Raw genomic sequence first — 20,273 nt, 5'->3', positions numbered from 1 at the left:
ATTGTTAAAATTTTCAAGAGGGATCACCCCCAACACCCCATGCAAACACTCTTAACAAAATAGATTTCCGTTCTGAGGGAGAAGCCCAAGTCAAAAGGTTACGCCCCTAAGTTATGCTCCTGAGACTGACATCGAATCCTGAATCTCTCCTGCATGATGGTACGATAAAATTAGAATCGTTAACGGATATTTCCATTCAGCACAATTTGCAGATACATACTGATGGGTATTATACTATCTATGTTGTCAAATGCTTCACACAAAATAGCTCACATTTCGCTTATAGACCCAGCCAGCATGTCATCCATAATTAAACAATGCATTATTGGACACAAAAATTAAACAAACTTTATTTTTCGCTTTAATTAACCAGATGCAATAGAATGGATCGTCGTCTGTCTTTAGACATAATTATGCTGCTTTATAATGTATTGACTAAAAAATCGAGATTTTTGGAATTATTTTATCTCCTAAACATCAATAGAACTATTATCTTGGGAGTTAAAAATCCTTATATTCATAAAAAAAAATGTTAATCGAAGAGCGCCCTATGAGAATGTCATTTAACCTTAGAAACCATTTTACTCTGTAATTCAGTTTTCAACACATTATACAATACATCTGGGACACAACACGGGGAGCCAAGAATTTATAACAATCAAGACAACAATACATCTGGGACACAACACGGGGAGCCAAGAATTTATAACAATCAAGACAACACAACAGGAAATAACATGATAAGAAAATTAGCGGTCTTAAAATGGTAACAGTATAGGGATTGCCCAGGAAATAGTTTTTTTGGCATCTGTTTTGTACTAAGCATTTTAAATGCTTCAATTTCACTGGGAAGGACTACGGAATTGTGGAAAATTGAAAGATTAAAAACAAATTTAAGGTTTCTTTTTTGTTCTAAGAATTTTGATGGCTTTGATTTCACTGAAAAAGACCCACTGGAATTGTTAAATTATATTTTCAGAATTGAGAATCAGGCTGAGGATTTTACCTGACTTGAATTTTAATGCACTTTTAAGCCCTCAGGTGCTTGTGGATGGGTTGTGCCATTCCATGATTTGACAATAGACCTAACACCCATATTGTTTCCAAACTGATCGACTTTTATAAGTTGCAAAATGGCAACCAGAATTTTATATGTATTTTCTCTACTTAACCAAGTCAAACGCTTGTGGTTTGGTTTGGGTTGGTTGGCTTGGTTGGTGGATATTTAAATTGTTCACTGCACCCCTGGCAGGCATATCATTATAAACTAATGGTTGTCTGCTGCACAGACATTGCAATTACCAAGTCAGATGAATGTAAATGGTATGTGGTCAGTTTACCGACATGTCATGTTTTGGCTGTAGACCTGGCAGGCATATCATTATAAACTCATGGTTGTCCATTGCACAGACATTGCAATTACCAAGTCAGATGATTGTGGTTGGAATGTGGTCAGTTTACCAATATGTTGTTCACGTTTTGACTGTACACCTGGCAGACATATCATCATATACTAAGAGTCTCGGCTGTTAAAACGTATTTTACCTACAACGTCAGATGCCTGGAGATTGTTTGTCATTAATTGGCATAAATTTTGTTCACATTTTGACAGTAAACTAATCAAAACATGATAGACTCTTTGTTCTCCTGAATGTAGCAAATGTCACTTACAAAGTCAGATGCATGTGGAAGGGTCGGCATCTGAGTTGGCGGACATACTATTCGTTTTGATTGCAGATAAAATCGACAATCATATAATCAGAGACTTATGGTTTTCTGGCATATACGCTCAAAATGCACCATTTCAGACTAGAAATTGTTAAAAAATCTGAAAGGGAGTACCCCATACCCCCCCTGCCAACATTTCAAACCAAATAAAGTCTGGCTCTGAGGGAGGGGCGAAAGTCAATAGGTTAGGCCCCTAAGTAACTCCCCCTCTAACATCGATTCCTGGGTCTGCCCCAGCATGCCACTTTCCAAGTCAGATGTTTGATGATGGATCATGGTCGATTGGATGACATATTGATCACCATTTGACTGTAGACCAATCAGATCATGAAAGACTGATGGCTCTTCCCTCTGAACACATGCTATTTACCAAATCAGATGATTTTGGATGGATTAAGGTCAGTTGGCGTACATATTGTTTGGATTTTAACTGCAGATCCATTAAATCTTTAGAGACTCAAGGTTCTCCGCTGTAAACACATGCCACTTACCGAGTCAACTGATTGTGGAAGAGTCGTTGTTAATTGGCAGACATATTGTTTATGTTTCGACTGAACACCCAGAAGCCATATCATCATAGGCTCATGGTTTTTTCACTGTAAACACATACTCGTAACTTACCGAGTCAGATGCTTGTGAATTGGTCGTTGTTAATTGACGGACATATTTTTCACGTTTTGACTGTACACCAAGGAGCCATATCATCATAGATTCATGGTTTTCAGCTGTAAATACATGCTCCTTTTTCTCGCTCCTGAAAAGTGAAATCATATCCTGTATTAATGTTTCTTCCTAAAAGCTCCTTTTTTTCAAAATACTAAGAAAGAGATTCTTGTTACATTTTTAGACACTTACATGGCATATGTAATATATAGAATGATATTTGCCTTGTAATGTTAAAAGATGTAACAAGATCTTCTTGGTAAGTATTTTTGAAAAAAGTCTTTGACGTTTGGTCGAAAAATCAATAAATAATCAACTAAAGAATTTGTAAAGATATGTTCCCTGGGAAATAACTACAGTGTATTAGAATGGATTGTCTTTATATTCCTTCTGGTCATTTTGGGAAATTCTTTATTAGCCATATAATACAAAGTGAAAAATTTATGAGGTCATTATTTAAATCATTGGAAAACATATATTGGTAAAACTGATAGTTTTCTGAGATGGTTTTATTTGTGACCCGATCAATCAGGGAAAAATCATGAATATTAAACCGTCAGGACCAAACAATGTGAAGTGTACTTTTTTCTATTATTATTCTGCTATATTGTGACAACCCAGCTTTAGCATAATATCTGGAATAATCACTCTTAATTAAGCCTGTTTTCTGATTCAGTCAGATCGATTTAGGTTTTAGTTTTATATTGATTTAACTCATTTAAGCTGAGCAATACAGACAGCTGCTGTAAGCTGGGGCCATGATTTCAAACAGAGTCACATGACAAACAAGACTCAGGCTCAGAAAAGCACAGTTATCATATAAGAAATTATTTTTTATTTTTTTCCAATTGTTTAAAAAAAACAAAGGGAAGTAATTCAGCAATTTATAATAGTAATAAAAGCCATCAAATTTTTATCATCAAAACTCAACTAGAAAGAAAGTTTCAATGAAATGAAGATTTGCAGTTTTGCCACTAATATTTAGGTCTGCAACTCAGACTTTAAACTGTTCACAAAAACAGCCAGTGCTTGTCAACCAATATTTGGTATAAAAAACATGAGTACTTTGATAAAACAAAAAGGAACACTTAATTGACGTAGATTCAAATGTAATTAAGAGTGTACAATATACCAGGGTAATTCCATTTTATCATCATGTCAAGCTTCTAAATTCTGTGACAAACTGTTATGTCACTTTTATATTGGCAAATGATAGTGCGTGTCTGAAATATATATTGAATTTTCATTAAAATAGACTCCCCCACTGATTGACTCTATGCAGGTAATGCTTTTCTTTTATACATTGAGTTAAAAGTGAAATTATTTTTATGAACAAGAGGCACATCAGTGCCTGTGCTCCACTGGCCAAAAGGTTCAAGCAAAGACCACCTAACGAACATTTTCGTCAAGTTTCATAGAAATACAATCATCAATTTTGAGGAGAAGTTATTTAATTTTTTTTTTTTACTTTAATAGCTCTGGTGCCCATGTTGTGCAGCAGACCAGAACTGTTTGGGCTATTTTGGTTAAGGACTACCCAAGTAACACTTCTGTCAAGTTTCATTGCAATAGGATCATCGGTTTCTGAGGAGAAGTTAAAGGTTTTTCTATTTTTACCTCTGGGGGCCATCTTGTGCAGTGGACCGAAACCATTGAAGCAAATTTGATAAAGGACCATCCAAGGAACATTTCTGTTAAGTTTCATCAAAATCTGATCATCGGTTTCTGAGAAGATGTTCTTTAAAGGTTTTTCTATTTTTTTGCCCTGGCAGCCATGTTGTGCAGCGGACCGGAACCATTTTGATTAAGGACCACCCAAGGAACAATTCTGTCAAGTTTCATCAAAATCTGCCTATCCGTTTCAGAGGAGATGTCGTTTAAAGATTTTGCTATTTTTAGCTGTGGCGGCCATATTGTGCAATGGACCAGAACCATTTGAGCAATTTTAATAAAGGACCACCCAAGGAACATTACTGTCAAGTTTCATCAAAATCTGCCGAACCGTTTCAGAGGAGATGTCGTTTAAAGATTTTGCTATTTTTAGCTCTGGCGGGCATATTGTGCAATGGACCGGAACCATTTGAGCAATTTTGGTAAAGGACCACCAAAGGAACATTCCTGTGAAGTTTTGTCAAAATCCGCTTATCAGTTTCAGAGGAGATGTCCTTTAAAGTAAAAGTTTACGCACGCACGCACGCACGCACTCACGACGGACAATCTGTGACGACATAAGCTCCATGGCCTTCGGCCAGTGGAGCTAAAAACCAAATTTCAAATTTGTTATTTAAATTCTTTTCGGAGAAATGGGTTCTTTTATATTTACAAATTTCAATGTCTGACTATTAGAAATGTCGGTGACTTCCTTTAAAACAGTCCTTTTCCCATTAAGGCCAATTGGTGCCATTTTTCAGTTAAATGATTATATATATATCTAGCAGTGTTCACCTGCCATAACAATCCAGATCCTAGAAAAAAAACATGTCATAAAATCAATTAAGTCAAATTCTTTTAATTGTGACTGCTTTGCAACGGTCAAACTTTATGACATGCCGCAGGCCAGTGTAAGGCATTTTTAAGACGATTTTTTTTTCGTGAAAATGGCGATGGTTATTTTTAAAACCATACAATACTAATACCAAAGAAAATTTGTTTCATTGTTTATTTGTTTCATGTTATATAAAACATAAAAAATTATTTATAATGAAATACATTCAAACAGCACATAAACAAACAAACTGTAAAGCACACAAAATGTCATTCGCTTAACCTTATGTTGATTTCTTCAAACCCCTCAAATTCATCGTCGTAGCTCTGGAAGAAACGCTCCATTTCTTCCTCGGTTATGTACCCATATTATACGGGTTTGTTCTCAAAATGTCAACACCAACAAAAAATAATAAAGAATGTGGCAAAGTGCGAAAAAACAAGACCATTTATCGCAACAGTTTGTAGTAGTGGTATGTTAAACTGCTTTAAAGGCAGTGCGAGTTTTTCACACCTTATCATACAATTGACAAAAAATATTTTGACAGTGCACAGTTTTGCTTTTTTATATGCATGTTTAATTATTGTTATATTCAAAATAATATTGAATAATTTTAATCGTACAATATTATTTTTTTTTATTATAAACGTCTTACGATATACCGTATCCCAATCTTCAACTGCCATTTTAACCCATATAAACTTGATCGATATGACGCGAGTAATATCCCTTTCTACATAAATCTAAACAAAAGCTCGGCCTGAAATCGACTTAAATTCAATAGCTATATATATAATTGTTAATGGTTTTAAGACGCAGGCATCTTTTTACATCGAAATCTGAGGGAAAAAAGTGTGTCTAATATAACCAGTCATTTACGGTATATTATTTTGAAACAATTTTCATTAAGCGTCAAAAGCTTTAGTAGCTAATATTTCATCAAATCATATTTCATAATTATATATGTCAATGAATGAATTAAATAAAAAATAAAAATCTAACAAAATGGAGGTGTCACCCCTGTCTTGCTAAACCCGGCCCCTTGCGATCAACATTTCTTAAGAAATTCCTTGGGGGAAAATCAATCCGTAAAAGTACTTTCATGGTGCTTTCTCTTAAGAGCTTAGGGAATTGCACTTTATTGATGTTTGTATGACAAATGTATTATCAAAAGCTTATGTTTCCGCATGCAGTGTCTTACGTGAGGGAAATGATGATAACATGAATGAGTAACCTCCATTAAAGACAATGGTTAATGTGCCCTTGAATTGAGCCAATCACAGATAATGCAATAAATCTGAATTCTGTAGCAAGTTAATAACCGTCATCATTAAATGCATGCCATGAGGGACATTAACAATTCAATATGCAGAGGGAAAAAAATGCTTGCTTTTAATGGAGGATGGGAATGATAAACAGATGTGACCTTGACCTTTACAACCAGGGCTTCTAAAACTTTAAAACCTCAATTGGTCAAGACCCGGCGATGACCCCCCCCCCCCCAAAAAAAGACCTGTTCAATAGTCCGATTTAATAGAAATGTCATACATTTTCGCGACGTCTTTTCTGACAATATTTTTTGCGATGTGGCAATTCGTAAGAGGGCTCCAGAGCCAACATAGCCGATTCGGATAGTCATTGATACAAGTTTAATTCAAATGAGATTCTCATCAAGTTCTGCGGCATTTCTAACAAGAAAGACTGCGATCGTAATTAACATAGCATATTGCCATGTGAAAATATGGACCAATTTTAACACTTAATCAGGAAAGCAAGCAGATAATTAACACATAGTTTGTTTAATTGTGTCTTCTGCTAATACCAAAACACATGATTGGACCGATTGCAAGCGTCTGCTAATTAACAGATAGGCTATAGAGTGATCAGCGTAGCGGAAAAAGCAGCTGGTCGCATCCGTCTCATGGTAGCCAAGACACTTTTATAACCTATTGGATGTAGTTTTGAATGTGTGAATGACCCATGAATGTCTGTGTATTACAATTTCTACATCTTTTACTGACTTAGTCGTTTTGGACCGAAATTACAAAACAAACAGAAAATTTCGGACCGATTTTACATCGACATTACATTACACTTTTTGAAACTGGCTTGGTCTGGCTTGGTCAAAATCGGTCCAGACCGGCAAATTGCAGGTTTTTAGAAGCCCTGTTTACAACCATCTGTTTTTTAATGGAAAATCAAATGCCAAATCACCCTTCAGTTTTACTTTGTTGACAAAGGAAATGTAGCTCATAAAAACTTCAGCAAGAGTTTTGGGACTAAGTGCTTGTCATATGTGCAGTGTTCTTGTTAACTAACCTACCAAGTTTCAAGTGAATAGTTGAGGTGTTTTTAAAGTTCATCGTTCACACCAAATTCAAGTTGTTTTTTAAGGTTCATGGTTCACACCAAATTTCAGTTGTTTTTGAAGTTCATGGTTTGCACCAAATTTCATTTGTATTTGAAGTTCATGGGTCACATCAAATTTCAATTGTTTTTTTAAGTTCATGGTTCACACCAAATTTCAGTTGTTTTTGAAGTTCATGTTTCACACCAAATTTCAATTGTTTTTTAAGTTCATGGTTCACACCAAATTTCAGTTGTTTTTGAAGTTCATGGTTCACATCAAATTTCAATTGTTTTTGAAGTTCATGGTTCACACCAAATTTCAATTGTTTTTGAAGTTCATGGTTCACACCAAATTTCAGTTGTTTTTGAAGTTCATGGTTCACACCATAATTTCAGTTGTTTTTTAAGTTCATGGTTCGTACCAAATTTCAGTTGTTTTTGAAGTTTATGGTTCGTACCAAATTTCAGTTGTTTTTGAAGTTTATGGTTCGTACCAAATTTCAGTTGTTTTTGAAGTTTATGGTTCGTACCAAATTTCAATTGTTTTTTCGCACCAAATGAATACAACTGTCAATGACAAACAACGAGACAACAAAGACTCACCGAAGCTGTGACAACACTCAACTTGTATTCCTCAAAGATAAAGGAGTGATAACATTGATAAAATACCTTGTCTAGCTAAATGACATTAATGAAACCCTCCCACTGTACTCTGAAATTAATTATACTCAGTTCAACAAATCTGCAAAAGTTTCTTAGCCCTTTATGCATAAAAGCTGTGGGAGGTTAAAAGCAAATTATATAATTTAACAAATAAATTTGAAACAGCACGCAGGTAAGACAGAATCTTCATCAGCCCTAACAAATGTTTGTTGCATGCAAGCACGTAATAACACAGACACTGTGTCAGCCCTAACAAATGTTTGTTGCATGCAAGTGCGTTAGATGAAATCTTCGTCAGTTCTAAGAAATGTTTGTTGCATGACTTTTTTGCAATGCAAGTTTATAGCATTGTCTGAGTTTCCCCCATTCACTGCTGCGCTATGCTTCGTTGTGTACTAAGGACAATTTGGCTAAGAAAATCTCATAATCATTAACAATTAATGAGGCTGTTTCATTGGTTCTGCAAAGATACCTATCCAGAAATCTGACTCTCACAATATGCACAGCCACTCATACAAAAAACATATATTCTGGCGAAAACTTAAATTGAACTCCGTCCTTATAATGATTACTTCAAATCTTAAACCAGCTATTTAGACCACTCACCTGCGGAGACAACTGACAGTACAGGGTTATTGAAGAGTATTTCAATGCAACATGTGATTTCATTTGAAGAAGAGTTGTCTCCCCTGCCTTATGCATATTTTTATAAGTGAGATTTTGTCAGTCTTGTCACTATAAATTTACACCAGCCACTTAGACCACTCGCCTGTGCAGACAACTGACAGTACAGGGTTATTGAAGGGTATTTCATTGTTACATGTGAATTCATTGGAAAGAGTTGTGCCCCAACACATTATAGCACCAAGTTTCAGTAAGGGTTTCAAGAAATATTTTACCCGACAACTAATTATAAAATAACGAAATTATTTTCATAAACAAACCAAAAATGTGTTTTTATTTTAGGTAATTTAAAAAGCCTTATACAGAAGAATTCATTTACAACATTTCATAATGATGACAATACCATTCTACCATAAAGCATGATATTACCTTTTGTTAATTTATAAAGCTAAATATATACAGGTCATTTAAAACTCCCGTGCCAAATAACAACGAAGCTTCATAAAAAGCGCAGCTTTAGCGAAGCTTTTTCTTTGCGAAAGCTGCGCTTTTTCTCAAAAGCTGCATTTTTATAATTAGATTCTAATCTTAAATCTTCAAGTTAAGTTCAATCTAAGTTGCTTATTGAATAAAAAATGATGGCCTCCTTCTTACCAAAATTTTTTTTTAATGCTTTGACATGAAATATTTTTAGGAAAAATGAAATATTTTTAGCAAACAAGACCATATAAAGTTCAAAATATGAGCAAGCCTTGAGAATTAACATATTATAACAGTGCAGAGCTTGCATGCTGAGTACTAATTTTGACCAACGCAAATCCATCATTTACAGAATAGCACCAGATTTATTGACAAGTGAAGACTGTGATAAATGCTTTCACACACAGGCCCTTTATGCTGACAACATATATTAATTGCTCTTTGACAGTTACATAGTCAACAACCCTGGCTGTGACAGTATGCCGACAACAATGCTGACAGCAGTGAAAATACTCCGACCTTTATTGTATGAAAAACAGACAGGCTTAAAAAAGATGAATAAAAAAATATATACCTGCATGAAAATAATTCTAGCAACCAATGTCTGCTTTTTTTTAATAATGTAAAGTCACAAATTGACACCCCCAGCTATGATAACTAACAGTTTAAAGTCTTATTCAAAAAACAATACATACACATGTATAACAAACATAAATTTTGAGTGATGAACCTTTATCTACTTACTAAATAACACATTTAATGGAAAATATAACTTACATATAACAAGATTGTAACCGTGTATTTAATGGCGGAAAACGCAAATATATTAAATGATTGGAGAGTGCTAAAAGAATTATTGTGATTTACTACAGTCTCATAAGGTAGTAATACGATGTTTTTTTGCACATTTCTTTCAAATTAAACTCAGAATAACCATTGTTTTTGACATGAATTCATCTTTTTTAGTAATTATTTAATCAAGTGTAATGGTAAATCAGTATTTTAGAGTGCATCTTTAAAAAAAGTACTTTTCTGAGTCTAAATTGGACTTAAGACTGTTTATAATCATGGCTACTTGGCATCCCAGTAATTTAAAATTATATGACAAAATACAGAAAACAAAGAGAGCACATCCCTATTATTTTAATTTTCACAATAAAATTATTTAAGTTTTCTCTAAAACAAAACAATGAAATTTCCAAACAAAATTCCAAATAATTATCATTAGTATGCCAAGAAAATATTTTATTCAAACTTACTATATTATGCACAAAACTGGCTGCTATTCCACCTTTTATAAATAAAAAAAAACAACGTCTTACGAAACCCTCTCGAGTAATTGTTTTCCGCTATCTCACATAAATGCATCTCATTCATAAACTACTGATCATTGCAACTACAAGATAAACAAGAAAACTCTCTGAGAATATCGGCCACAAATACGACAAACAGACAAGTATGTGGTCTGTGTCATTACGCTAGCAGAAGCATGTGACAATTTTTTTAAGCTTCTGGGCAATATTGATTCGCTCTGGCTCAGAGAGTTGGATGACAGCAATTTTGCCTTCATGTTCAATTTAAAACATTAAAACTACTGTGGTATAAAATAAATCGGTCAAAAAACATATTATGATTATGATATCAATAAAATAATATCCTCTTCCTGAAACTTCTGATGCAAATGCTTAATAATAGATCAATTGGCAAATTAAAACTGATTGCCTTTTTTGCAAAGAACAAACAGTCAATAACTACCGCTGCAAAAAGTGATTTTGGTTTTTGGCACTTCAAAGAGCATTTAAAGGCTGCAATTTAAATTTCCCGATTAATGTGAAACCCGAGTGCAAACTGTACATGTATTGATCCTTTTCGTTGTATTTTTACACCTCAACTTCCATTTCTTAAATGAACGGCCTGAAAATTCACCAATTGTGAATATTCTACAATGAACTATAAATATATAAATTGTTTATTTTGTTTTTGTTTGTATTGTGTCAGCAGGCCACAAAAAACCTGTCGAAAAGTGTTAATTTATAATTTTGGAAGGAAATAATGAATTATTGGTTTAAATATAAGAAATGAATTGTGTGTGTGATGTCATTATGGAGGAATAATTATGAACGCAGTTGGGCTGATAAAAGTACACGTGAAGTCCTTCACACACTTTAACTAGCCCAACTGCATTCATATGTAACCCCAATAATGACATCAATCATGAAATTTATTTCTTAAATAAGCCCACCCCTTAGAAGTAAGTTTCACGTTTATACGTAAGAGAATTCGCTCAATGAAGCCTATTGTCGATTTAGTATCTTTCATGTGCTTCTTGAGCAAATAAAAAATCTGACCTGTGGGCACGTGCAATAGCTGAGGAACGAGGCTTTCGGAGTTACAGGCTACGCAGCATGCGTGCATGTATGCATATTTTTTATCCATGCTTGAAACATATGCTTTATATATTTTCTTGCATACCTCCACCTTTCAAATTTTAAACCAAGCGGAATGCTTAAAGTACATTGCAAATTTAATCTTTTTTTAAATTCTATTTTGCTAATAATATTCGTTTTTTTTTAAAAAGTCATAAATTACATGGCATTAAAGAATACAATTTGGTCTTTCTTTTGCGTGACTCATCTTGCATCAGGGTGTGAAATAATTTTTCAAGTCGTCTGGTCACATGACAGGAAACACTGGATGCATGACCTTTCCAGCACTTATGTCACATGACAGGAAACACTTGTCTGGTATGCAAGAAAAAGTAATCTGAATCCATCTGTGGGTGAGCAGCAAAGTTGGCTCAAATTACCTGACATTATTAACAAGGATTTTCCAAGAAACCAACAAAAGGCCCCTCGTCACTGAATTTCTTTCTATTCATTTATGTAACAAATAAAGAAAACGCAGACAGCTTCAAGTTTTTTTCAGGTTATTGAACTAAAACTGACCTATATAATATTATTCCTTGTTATATCAAAGGGCAATTAAGGCATCGGAGAGAATAACCAGAAAAACTGCATAAAAGAAGGCTTTATATGACGATATAATCATTAAATCTTAACATTCGCTCAGTCTTTTTTTACAGAGAAAACTTTACCTGATGACCTTCATTTTGTATAACACTCAAGGGGTTATTTGAAAATAGTTTATTTCAATATTGCAATCTAATTGGATTAGAACGACATCATTTAAAAGGGATTCAATTGCAGATTTTATGCTAGCGATGATTTTGTGTAACTTTGTTCAAATTGAACCATTTTAGATTCTTTTATGAATTCACAGCAACTGGCATATAGTCATTTAAACAGAACTTTGTAAATCCAAGCCATTAGTAATTAGAATTTCAATAGCGTAACTAACCCTTTTTGGCAAAATGGAACATTTTCTTTCACGTTGATAATTATTCTTATCGGGAGACCCTAATTTGAACTATTGATGATGTTTTAAAAACTAATAAAATCTTTTTCTTAAATTTGACAAGAAATTATTTTTTCCAATTTTGTGAAGGAGCCCCTTTAAAGGAACAAAACACCAGATAATACAATGGCAAGAAAAAAAAAATCGTCAAAAACTAATATATAAATTTGACATCGTTGTGTACAAGGCGTTAAATCTTACCGACTGATGTATTATTGCTTATGGCATGTGCATCTTTCACAGTGTTTGCGCATTATTCTTATTCAAAATTCAGTTGTGACAGAAACTACTACGTAAATTCCAGTAAGTTTAAAACTAGTGTCAATTAATTTGTCAGTAATCATAAACAGATATGATTAAACTGGGAAACCATTATTCGCTATTTAAGACAGGGAAACACAGATGAAACGTCAGCAACATGAGTTTTGTGTTTATTATTTAAATCATGCAAAGTGATGTACTATCGGCCTCCTACTAGCTCGCATTGAAAATTCCAGACTTGTTTTTAATGTACATACAGCATGAACACACAAACAAATGCCATATATCCCTTTTCATATATTAATTAAAAAAGAACTCATACATGATGTTTCAGAATTCTAATTTTGATAACTCCGCGTGATAATCACTGTGCGAACTTTATTTTGAAATTTGAATCCAAGGCAATTGATTGGACTGTAAAAATACCTGGCCAATGGAGTGAATGAAATCACTGAGGCATGTCTAAGGACAATGATAAGAACTATAAATACTTTGAATAAAAGTGCTCTAAAACTTTTGATCCGTAGATCTAGTAGACGCATTTCTGAAGAATTAGTTAATATGGCAACAGTTTGTTACCATATTGGCCCATGGTAAGGTCAAACATTTCATTGACTGTTGCTTTAGCTTAGGCTAAAATTGACGCGGGCATTTTATATGCTAAGTCACTCAAAGCACTTAGCAATTTTCACACTCCACCTCATTCCAAATGTTAAATTGTGCAAAGATCCCACTGGTTTTCGTCATCTTCATCTCTTGAGACTCATTATTTTAAGGTTTCCATATCATCTTCAGAAGTCTAGACAGCGATTCTATGTAAATTGCCACTATTGCATGAGGATTAACATCCCAGAATTGTTTTCTTAATTGTTTTTTGACATTAATAGTATCATCTAGAGAAGTAATGGCAACATCATCAGGCACATATGCAGGCATACGCACGTACGCAAAAGCGAAACATTTGTCAGAAAAGTGAAAGTAAAAGAGTTCCGAATATGCAATAACTGAGGGCTAAGGGGGCTAATACAATGCATACATCTGGCTTTTTTCTTCAAAAAGTCACAAGGTAAAAGGTTTAATTACTTACAAAATTATGAACTGGTTCTGATGTTCCAGATCAAGAGAGATTGCCGAGCCCTGTAGCGTGATAACAAGGTACGGACTCCGCTGCTTGTGAACATCGTCCTCATGTTTGTATAACACGAGATGACACTGCGCTTCATCTAGCACTGACCACACCTTACGTCTCAGGATGAGACGGCCAAACGCTGAAAATAAACAATATCTTTATTTAGCGCCTCCTTATTAGAGTGTTTGCTTAAGAAGCAGAAAGGGACTCCAAAAGCTGAAAATAAACAATATCTTTATTTAGCGCCTCCTTATTAGAGTGTTTGCTTAAGAAGCAGAAAGGCACTCCAAAAGCTGAAAATAAACAATATCTTTATTTAGTGCTTCCTTATTAGAGTGTTTGCTTAAGAAGCAGAAAGGGACTCCAAAAGCTGAAAATAAACAATATCTTTATTTAGCGCCTCCTTATCAGAGTGTTTGCTTAAGAAGCAGAAAGGCACTCCAAAAGCTGAAAATAAACAATATCTTTATTTAGCGCCTCCTTATCAGAGTGTTTGCTTAAGAAGTAGAAAGGGACTCCAAAAGCTGAAAATAAACAATATCTTTATTTAGTGCCTCCTTATCAGAGTGTTTGCTTAAGAAGCAGAAAGGGACTCCAAAAGCTGAAAATAAACAATATCTTTATTTAGCGCCTCCTTATCAGAGTGTTTGCTTAAGAAGCAGAAAGGGACTCCAAAAGCTGAAAATAAACAATATCTTTATTTAGCGCCTCCTTATCAGAGTGTTTGCTTAAGAAGCAGAAAGGGACTCCAAAAGCTGAAAATAAACAATATCTTTATTTAGCGCCTCCTTATTAGAGTGTTTGCTTAAGAAGCAGAAAGGCACTCCAAAAGCTGAAAATAAACAATATCTTTATTTAGTGCTTCCTTATTAGAGTGTTTGCTTAAGAAGCAGAAAGGGACTCCAAAAGCTGAAAATAAACAATATCTTTATTTAGCGCCTCCTTATCAGAGTGTTTGCTTAAGAAGCAGAAAGGCACTCCAAAAGCTGAAAATAAACAATATCTTTATTTAGCGCCTCCTTATCAGAGTGTTTGCTTAAGAAGTAGAAAGGGACTCCAAAAGCTGAAAATAAACAATATCTTTATTTAGTGCCTCCTTATCAGAGTGTTTGCTTAAGAAGCAGAAAGGGACTCCAAAAGCTGAAAATAAACAATATCTTTATTTAGCGCCTCCTTATCAGAGTGTTTGCTTAAGAAGCAGAAAGGGACTCCAAAAGCTGAAAATAAACAATATCTTTATTTAGCGCCTCCTTATCAGAGTGTTTGCTTAAGAAGCAGAAAGGGACTCTTAACGCTGAAAATAAACAATATCTTTATTTAGCGCCTCCTTATTAGAGTGTTTGCTTAAGAAGCAGAAAGGGACTCCAAAAGCAGAAAATAAACAATATCTTTATTTAGCGCCTCCTTATTAGAGTGTTTGCTTAAGAAGCAGAAAGGGACTCCAAAAGCTGAAAATAAACAATATCTTTATTTAGCGCCTCCTTATTAGAGTGTTTGCTTAAGAAGCAGAAAGGGACTCCAAAAGCTGAAAATAAACAATATCTTTATTTAGCGCCTCCTTATTAGAGTGTTTGCTTAAGAAGCAGAAAGGCACTCCAAAAGCTGAAAATAAACAATATCTGTATTTAGTGCCTCCTTATTAGAGTGTTTGCTTAAGAAGCAGAAAGGGACTCCAAAAGCTGAAAATAAACAATATCTTTATTTAGCGCCTCCTTATCAGAGTGTTTGCTTAAGAAGCAGAAAGGGACTCTTAACGCTGAAAATAAACAATATCTTTATTTAGTGCCTCCTTATCAGAGTGTTTGCTTAAGAAGCAGAAAGGGACTCCAAAAGCAGAAAATAAACAATATCTTTATTTAGCGCCTCCTTATCAGAGTGTTTGCTTAAGAAGCAGAAAGGGACACCAAAAGCTGAAAATAAACAATATCTTTATTTAGCGCCTCCTTATCAGAGTATTTGCTTAAGAAGCAGAAAGGGACTCCAAAAGCTGAAAATAAACAATATCTTTATTTAGCGCCTCCTTATCAGAGTGTTTGCTTAAGAAGCAGAAAGGGACTCCAAAAGCTGAAAATAAACAAAATCTTACATAAGCGCTCCCGTGGCCTAGTTAATTAGGGCGCTTAAAATCGCTTGAACTTTTGCAAATGGTCGTCTGTTTTTCAAAAGACTGATCAAGGGGCAAAAATATACGAAGGTATGCATATTTTCAGAGATAATATATGTACTTTCATGTTGATCTCTTTCAGCAGTTTTGGGTTAATTTTTTGCCATGGTTAGAATTTCACACAACAACACCATCAGTTGACACAACACCATCAAATGTGGAAAACAAGAGCTGTCTATGTAGTTGATGAATGCCCTAGAGGTACCAGAGTATAGCTACATTCATGAAGAACTAAATATAAACTATTTGCAAATATAAGCAAATATGCAGGACACGATAATTGCTAACATCATGTGCGGGGTAAGAGGTAGGGTCCTGGGACTTGCACGGGACACACCAAGAGATTGAAAGTATCTTCCATGGCCGAGAGTGTAAGATAGGTTCATTCAGACCCGATTGTAGGGTGATTTGCAGAAACGAAGTTTATCAAGTTTTCGCAAAACACCCTGCAAGAGGGTTTGGATGAACCTATCTTACACGAGCGGCTATGGTAGATGTTTTTTTCTCCCACCTCAGTTAAACAGAATTAAGTAAAAATAGTGATACAGATTATGTTAATAGTCAAATCGGTCTTTAAATAGTTCTAAGTTGAGTGAAGCATTATTTCTTGAAATGTGCGTGAAAACTGTTTTATGGTGACATTTGAAGCAAGAAATAATTAATTAGCATTCTAAATATTGCCACAAGACAAGGTTTCCATGATGCTACAGACGACAGTCTTCAACAAGGGAGGTAACTACAATGTGGTGACCATTAAAAAGGAGTTCCATAAGGGCATTTTATCTTCGCCCATGGGCAAGATAAGAATTTCTAGCATGGTTAAATTATTGGATCTACTTATCTTAGATGGGAGAAAAGGACCTGCGTGTTGCACTAGACGTGCTGCCTTTATGTGCCAAACATCTGTGTCAAGCTATTTCAAAATCCCACTGTGCATGCCAAGTTACAGCGCTAAAACAACTGCTACTTCTATGTGTATTTATATGCAGCATTCAATAATAATTGACCTCTAATTGTGACCTTGACCTTTTAGGGACTTGTGCAAAACATCTGTGCCAGATTATTTCAAAATTGCTTGATGCATGTAAAAGCTGCAGCCTGGAGAGTAGGATGGACCCACATACGTAGAGACGGACAAACAGTGTGATTTCAATATATAAGAACATGAGTGATAGCGGTCACAAAATATGCCTGTCCTAATTTAAGGACACCAAGTTTGGTGATAAATGTATGGTTGAACATTAAGCCAAATGAAGAGAGCGGACACATTGAAGACAGTTTTTGCAAATTTAAGGGTCATCACTCTGGAGTGACTGAGGTGACATGGCTGGTTATCAAACCTGACAAAGATATTCTGCCCATACATAATCTGACCAAATTTGGTGACAATTAAAAAAAGGCTTCTACAGTAATTGATCAGACAAGGGCAGTTTGTATACTCAAAACAAACGTATAAAAAAAATACTTTTTCTTCAAAAATCAGACAAGCAAAACGTGATTTCCGAAAGGTTTCTCGTTGCAGTATTTGATGAGACAATTAATGTTATTTAAAAACAGGCTTATAAAAACTAAAACTTTTTTTTCAAAAGTCAACTAGAACTGTAAGCCAAAGGCTAACGAATACCCCCCAACCCTTCCCTGTCTAGGTTGTTTGCCCTGGCCTTAGTTATGGTATCATTAGAAAGCACAAGGCAATACATTTATTTAGTTTATTTAGAATACCTATTACTGAATCAGGGACTGCCATGGCACTGCAGCAGAGATCACAAAATGGTCACTATAGTATGTTGGTACTGTGTCCACACTTATCCCCTCCAGGAGCCTGTTGCAGTCTGCCAACCCAATTTCTGTTTACCCACCCCCACCCCCCCCACACATGAGTACCAAGGAAATAATACAGGTGTAAAAAATCACATATACAAAGGTTCACATAATGGTCATGGATATCTGAAAGTTTGAGAAAAATATATTGAAAAATGACAAAGGAGTAGGCCACCAAAGCGAATATTACCCCACTCCCACCCACCTCAGTGGAGATAAGAAACCTGTTTCTCTCATTTTCACCATAAAGGGGTCATGATGAAAAATGACAAAGGAGTAGGCCACCAAAGCGAATATTACCCCACTCCCACCCACCTCAGGGGAGATAACAAACCTGTTTCTCTCATTTTCACCATAAAGGGGTCATGACTCCTGACAGGATATTCCAAAATGAAGGTGGACGGGTGAATTTGACAGTCTGCCAACCCAATTTCTGTCTACCCACCCCCACCACCTCCCCCCCACACATGAGTACCAAGGAAATAATACAGGTGCACAAAATCACATATACAAAGGTTCACATCATGGTCATGGATAGCTGAAAGTTTGAGAAAAATATATTGAAAAATGACAAAGGAGTAGGCCACCAAAGCGAATATTGTAACAAATTTAAGGCCTGTATGCACCTAACTTCAGGACTTTTGATGGTCTTTTTAAGGACAAAATCAATTAAAGGTCTTTTTAAGGCCATGCAAACATTCTGATTAATACAGGTGCACCAAATCACATATTCAACAGTTCATATCATGGTCATTGACATCTGAAAGTTTGAAAAAGATTTATAGAAAAAATGAGAAAAAATGACCAAGGATTAGGCTAGACAAAGCTGTATAATTTTTGCCTATTTTAACTTATTCAGGGGCCATAATTGGAGACATGATCATGTGATTCCAACCACAATCACAGGGGCAAATGTTCTCACCATGGCTAAAAGTTTGAAAAAGATTCATTCAAAAATGACGAAGGAGTAGGACGAACAAAACTAATTTTACCCAATTTAACTCATTAAGGGGCCACAACTCCACTCAGGATCATGTGACTCCCACCAAATTCATGGAGGCAAAGGTTTACATCATGGCCATTAATATTTGAAAGTTTGAAAAAGATTTGCTCAATAGCTTCAAAGAAGAATCCTGGACAAAGCTAATTTTGCCCAATTTAACTCATTAAGGGGCCACAACTCCACTCAGGATCATGCGACTCTGACCAAATCCACGGAGGCACAGGTTTACATCATGGTCATTAATATTTGAAAGTTTGAAAAAGATTTGTTCAATAACGACAAAGATGAATCCCGGACAAAAAAAAAAACGGACGGACAGACGGACAGACAGACAGACAGACGGACAGACGGACAACCCGATTCCAGTATACCCCCCCCCAAACTTTGTTTTGGGGGGTATAAAAAAGGAAAGCGGGTTTTCTGAGTTGTTTCTCATTAAGGACAATAACCCAAAATGCCACAGACTCAGACCCTGAAAAAGGATTAAATGTATCTTTTGACACCACTTGCTATTTAAACCCATTAAACACCCAAAAATAATGTAGTTTTCATGTCTCAAAGCTGCATCAGACAACACTGGATCATTTCACTTGCCAGAAACAGGATCAATCGAAAACATTTTATGGATAAAGAATTAAATTATAAGAATGTTCTGGTATTTAGACAGTGCTTAAAGTGACTGAAACTTTATTATGTGAGTTCAACAAATGTCAATATTCTAACCCTATTTTACATTTATAATAATTTCTCCACAAATGTGTTCTAGAACTGTTAAACCTGTACTCTCCCAGTTATACCATTTTTACAACTTTTTTTGTTTTTGTTTTGGAAAGAGCAAATTTTTGCGTCAATTTCTGCAAAGAAAAATAAAAGATTGCTGACAAAAGATAAGATCGCAGATTTTCATATTTCCATTCGACAAATAATATTTTATGGCTTAAACCGTTAATAATGGTTTTAGAAAAATGTGTAAAACATCAATTTTTAACCTTATATATAAAAATCTGTGATTTTTTCCATGGAACGAAAATAGGACAGCCATGTGACAGGAATCTATTTCTATCTATCTACACTACCTGAGCGCAGGGTGTTTTTAGAAATAACATCTTTAAAGTCTTGTTGATGCATATGTATGCAAAACTTACAACTATAATATATATTTTTTTAAACTGGTCAAGGGAGACAACTCAAAAACAAAAATGTTTTTATTCTTTCACAGTTAAACATCTTGCTATTAGCCCAGTGTTGTTTTTTCCACTTTTGAGGGAATGGTGGCCGAGCCCTTTGATAAATAGCATTGTTTTGGCAAAAAGGGGAAAAAAACTAGCGTGATTACTAGACTTTTTACATCTAATTATATCCATTGGCAAATAAAATCAACTAGGTATACATGAGTCATCAGGCCCCTAATATTTATATCAGTGACAGCTTATTCAGGAGACTGACTCCTAACTTGGGATGTAAGTCTTAAATTAAATATCTGTTTTCT

General features: G+C 34.9%; 1 protein-coding gene across 4 annotated transcripts in view; it reads right to left on the bottom strand.

Moving 5' to 3' along the window:
- Positions 1-20,273, bottom strand: part of LOC128224223 (uncharacterized) — a 130,368-nt gene that overhangs the window by 93,256 nt on the left and 16,839 nt on the right. For 3 of the 4 annotated variants that reach the window (XM_052934012.1, XM_052934014.1, XM_052934013.1), the window contains exons 4-5: positions 13,755-13,935; positions 2,350-2,482 (exon numbers count right to left, since the gene is read on the bottom strand). In XM_052934012.1, coding sequence (XP_052789972.1) covers positions 2,350-2,482; positions 13,755-13,935 — 314 coding nt within the window. Of the gene's footprint in view, positions 1-2,349; positions 2,483-10,251; positions 10,358-13,754; positions 13,936-20,273 lie in introns of those variants that run through there. The other variant, XM_052934015.1, reaches the window with a different exon arrangement.

This window comes from Mya arenaria, chromosome 17, assembly GCF_026914265.1.
Source record: "Mya arenaria isolate MELC-2E11 chromosome 17, ASM2691426v1".
Lineage (NCBI taxonomy): Eukaryota > Metazoa > Mollusca > Bivalvia > Myida > Myidae > Mya > Mya arenaria.
Note: the sequence above shows the minus strand (reverse complement) of the source record. Positions and strands in the feature narration are given on the sequence as shown.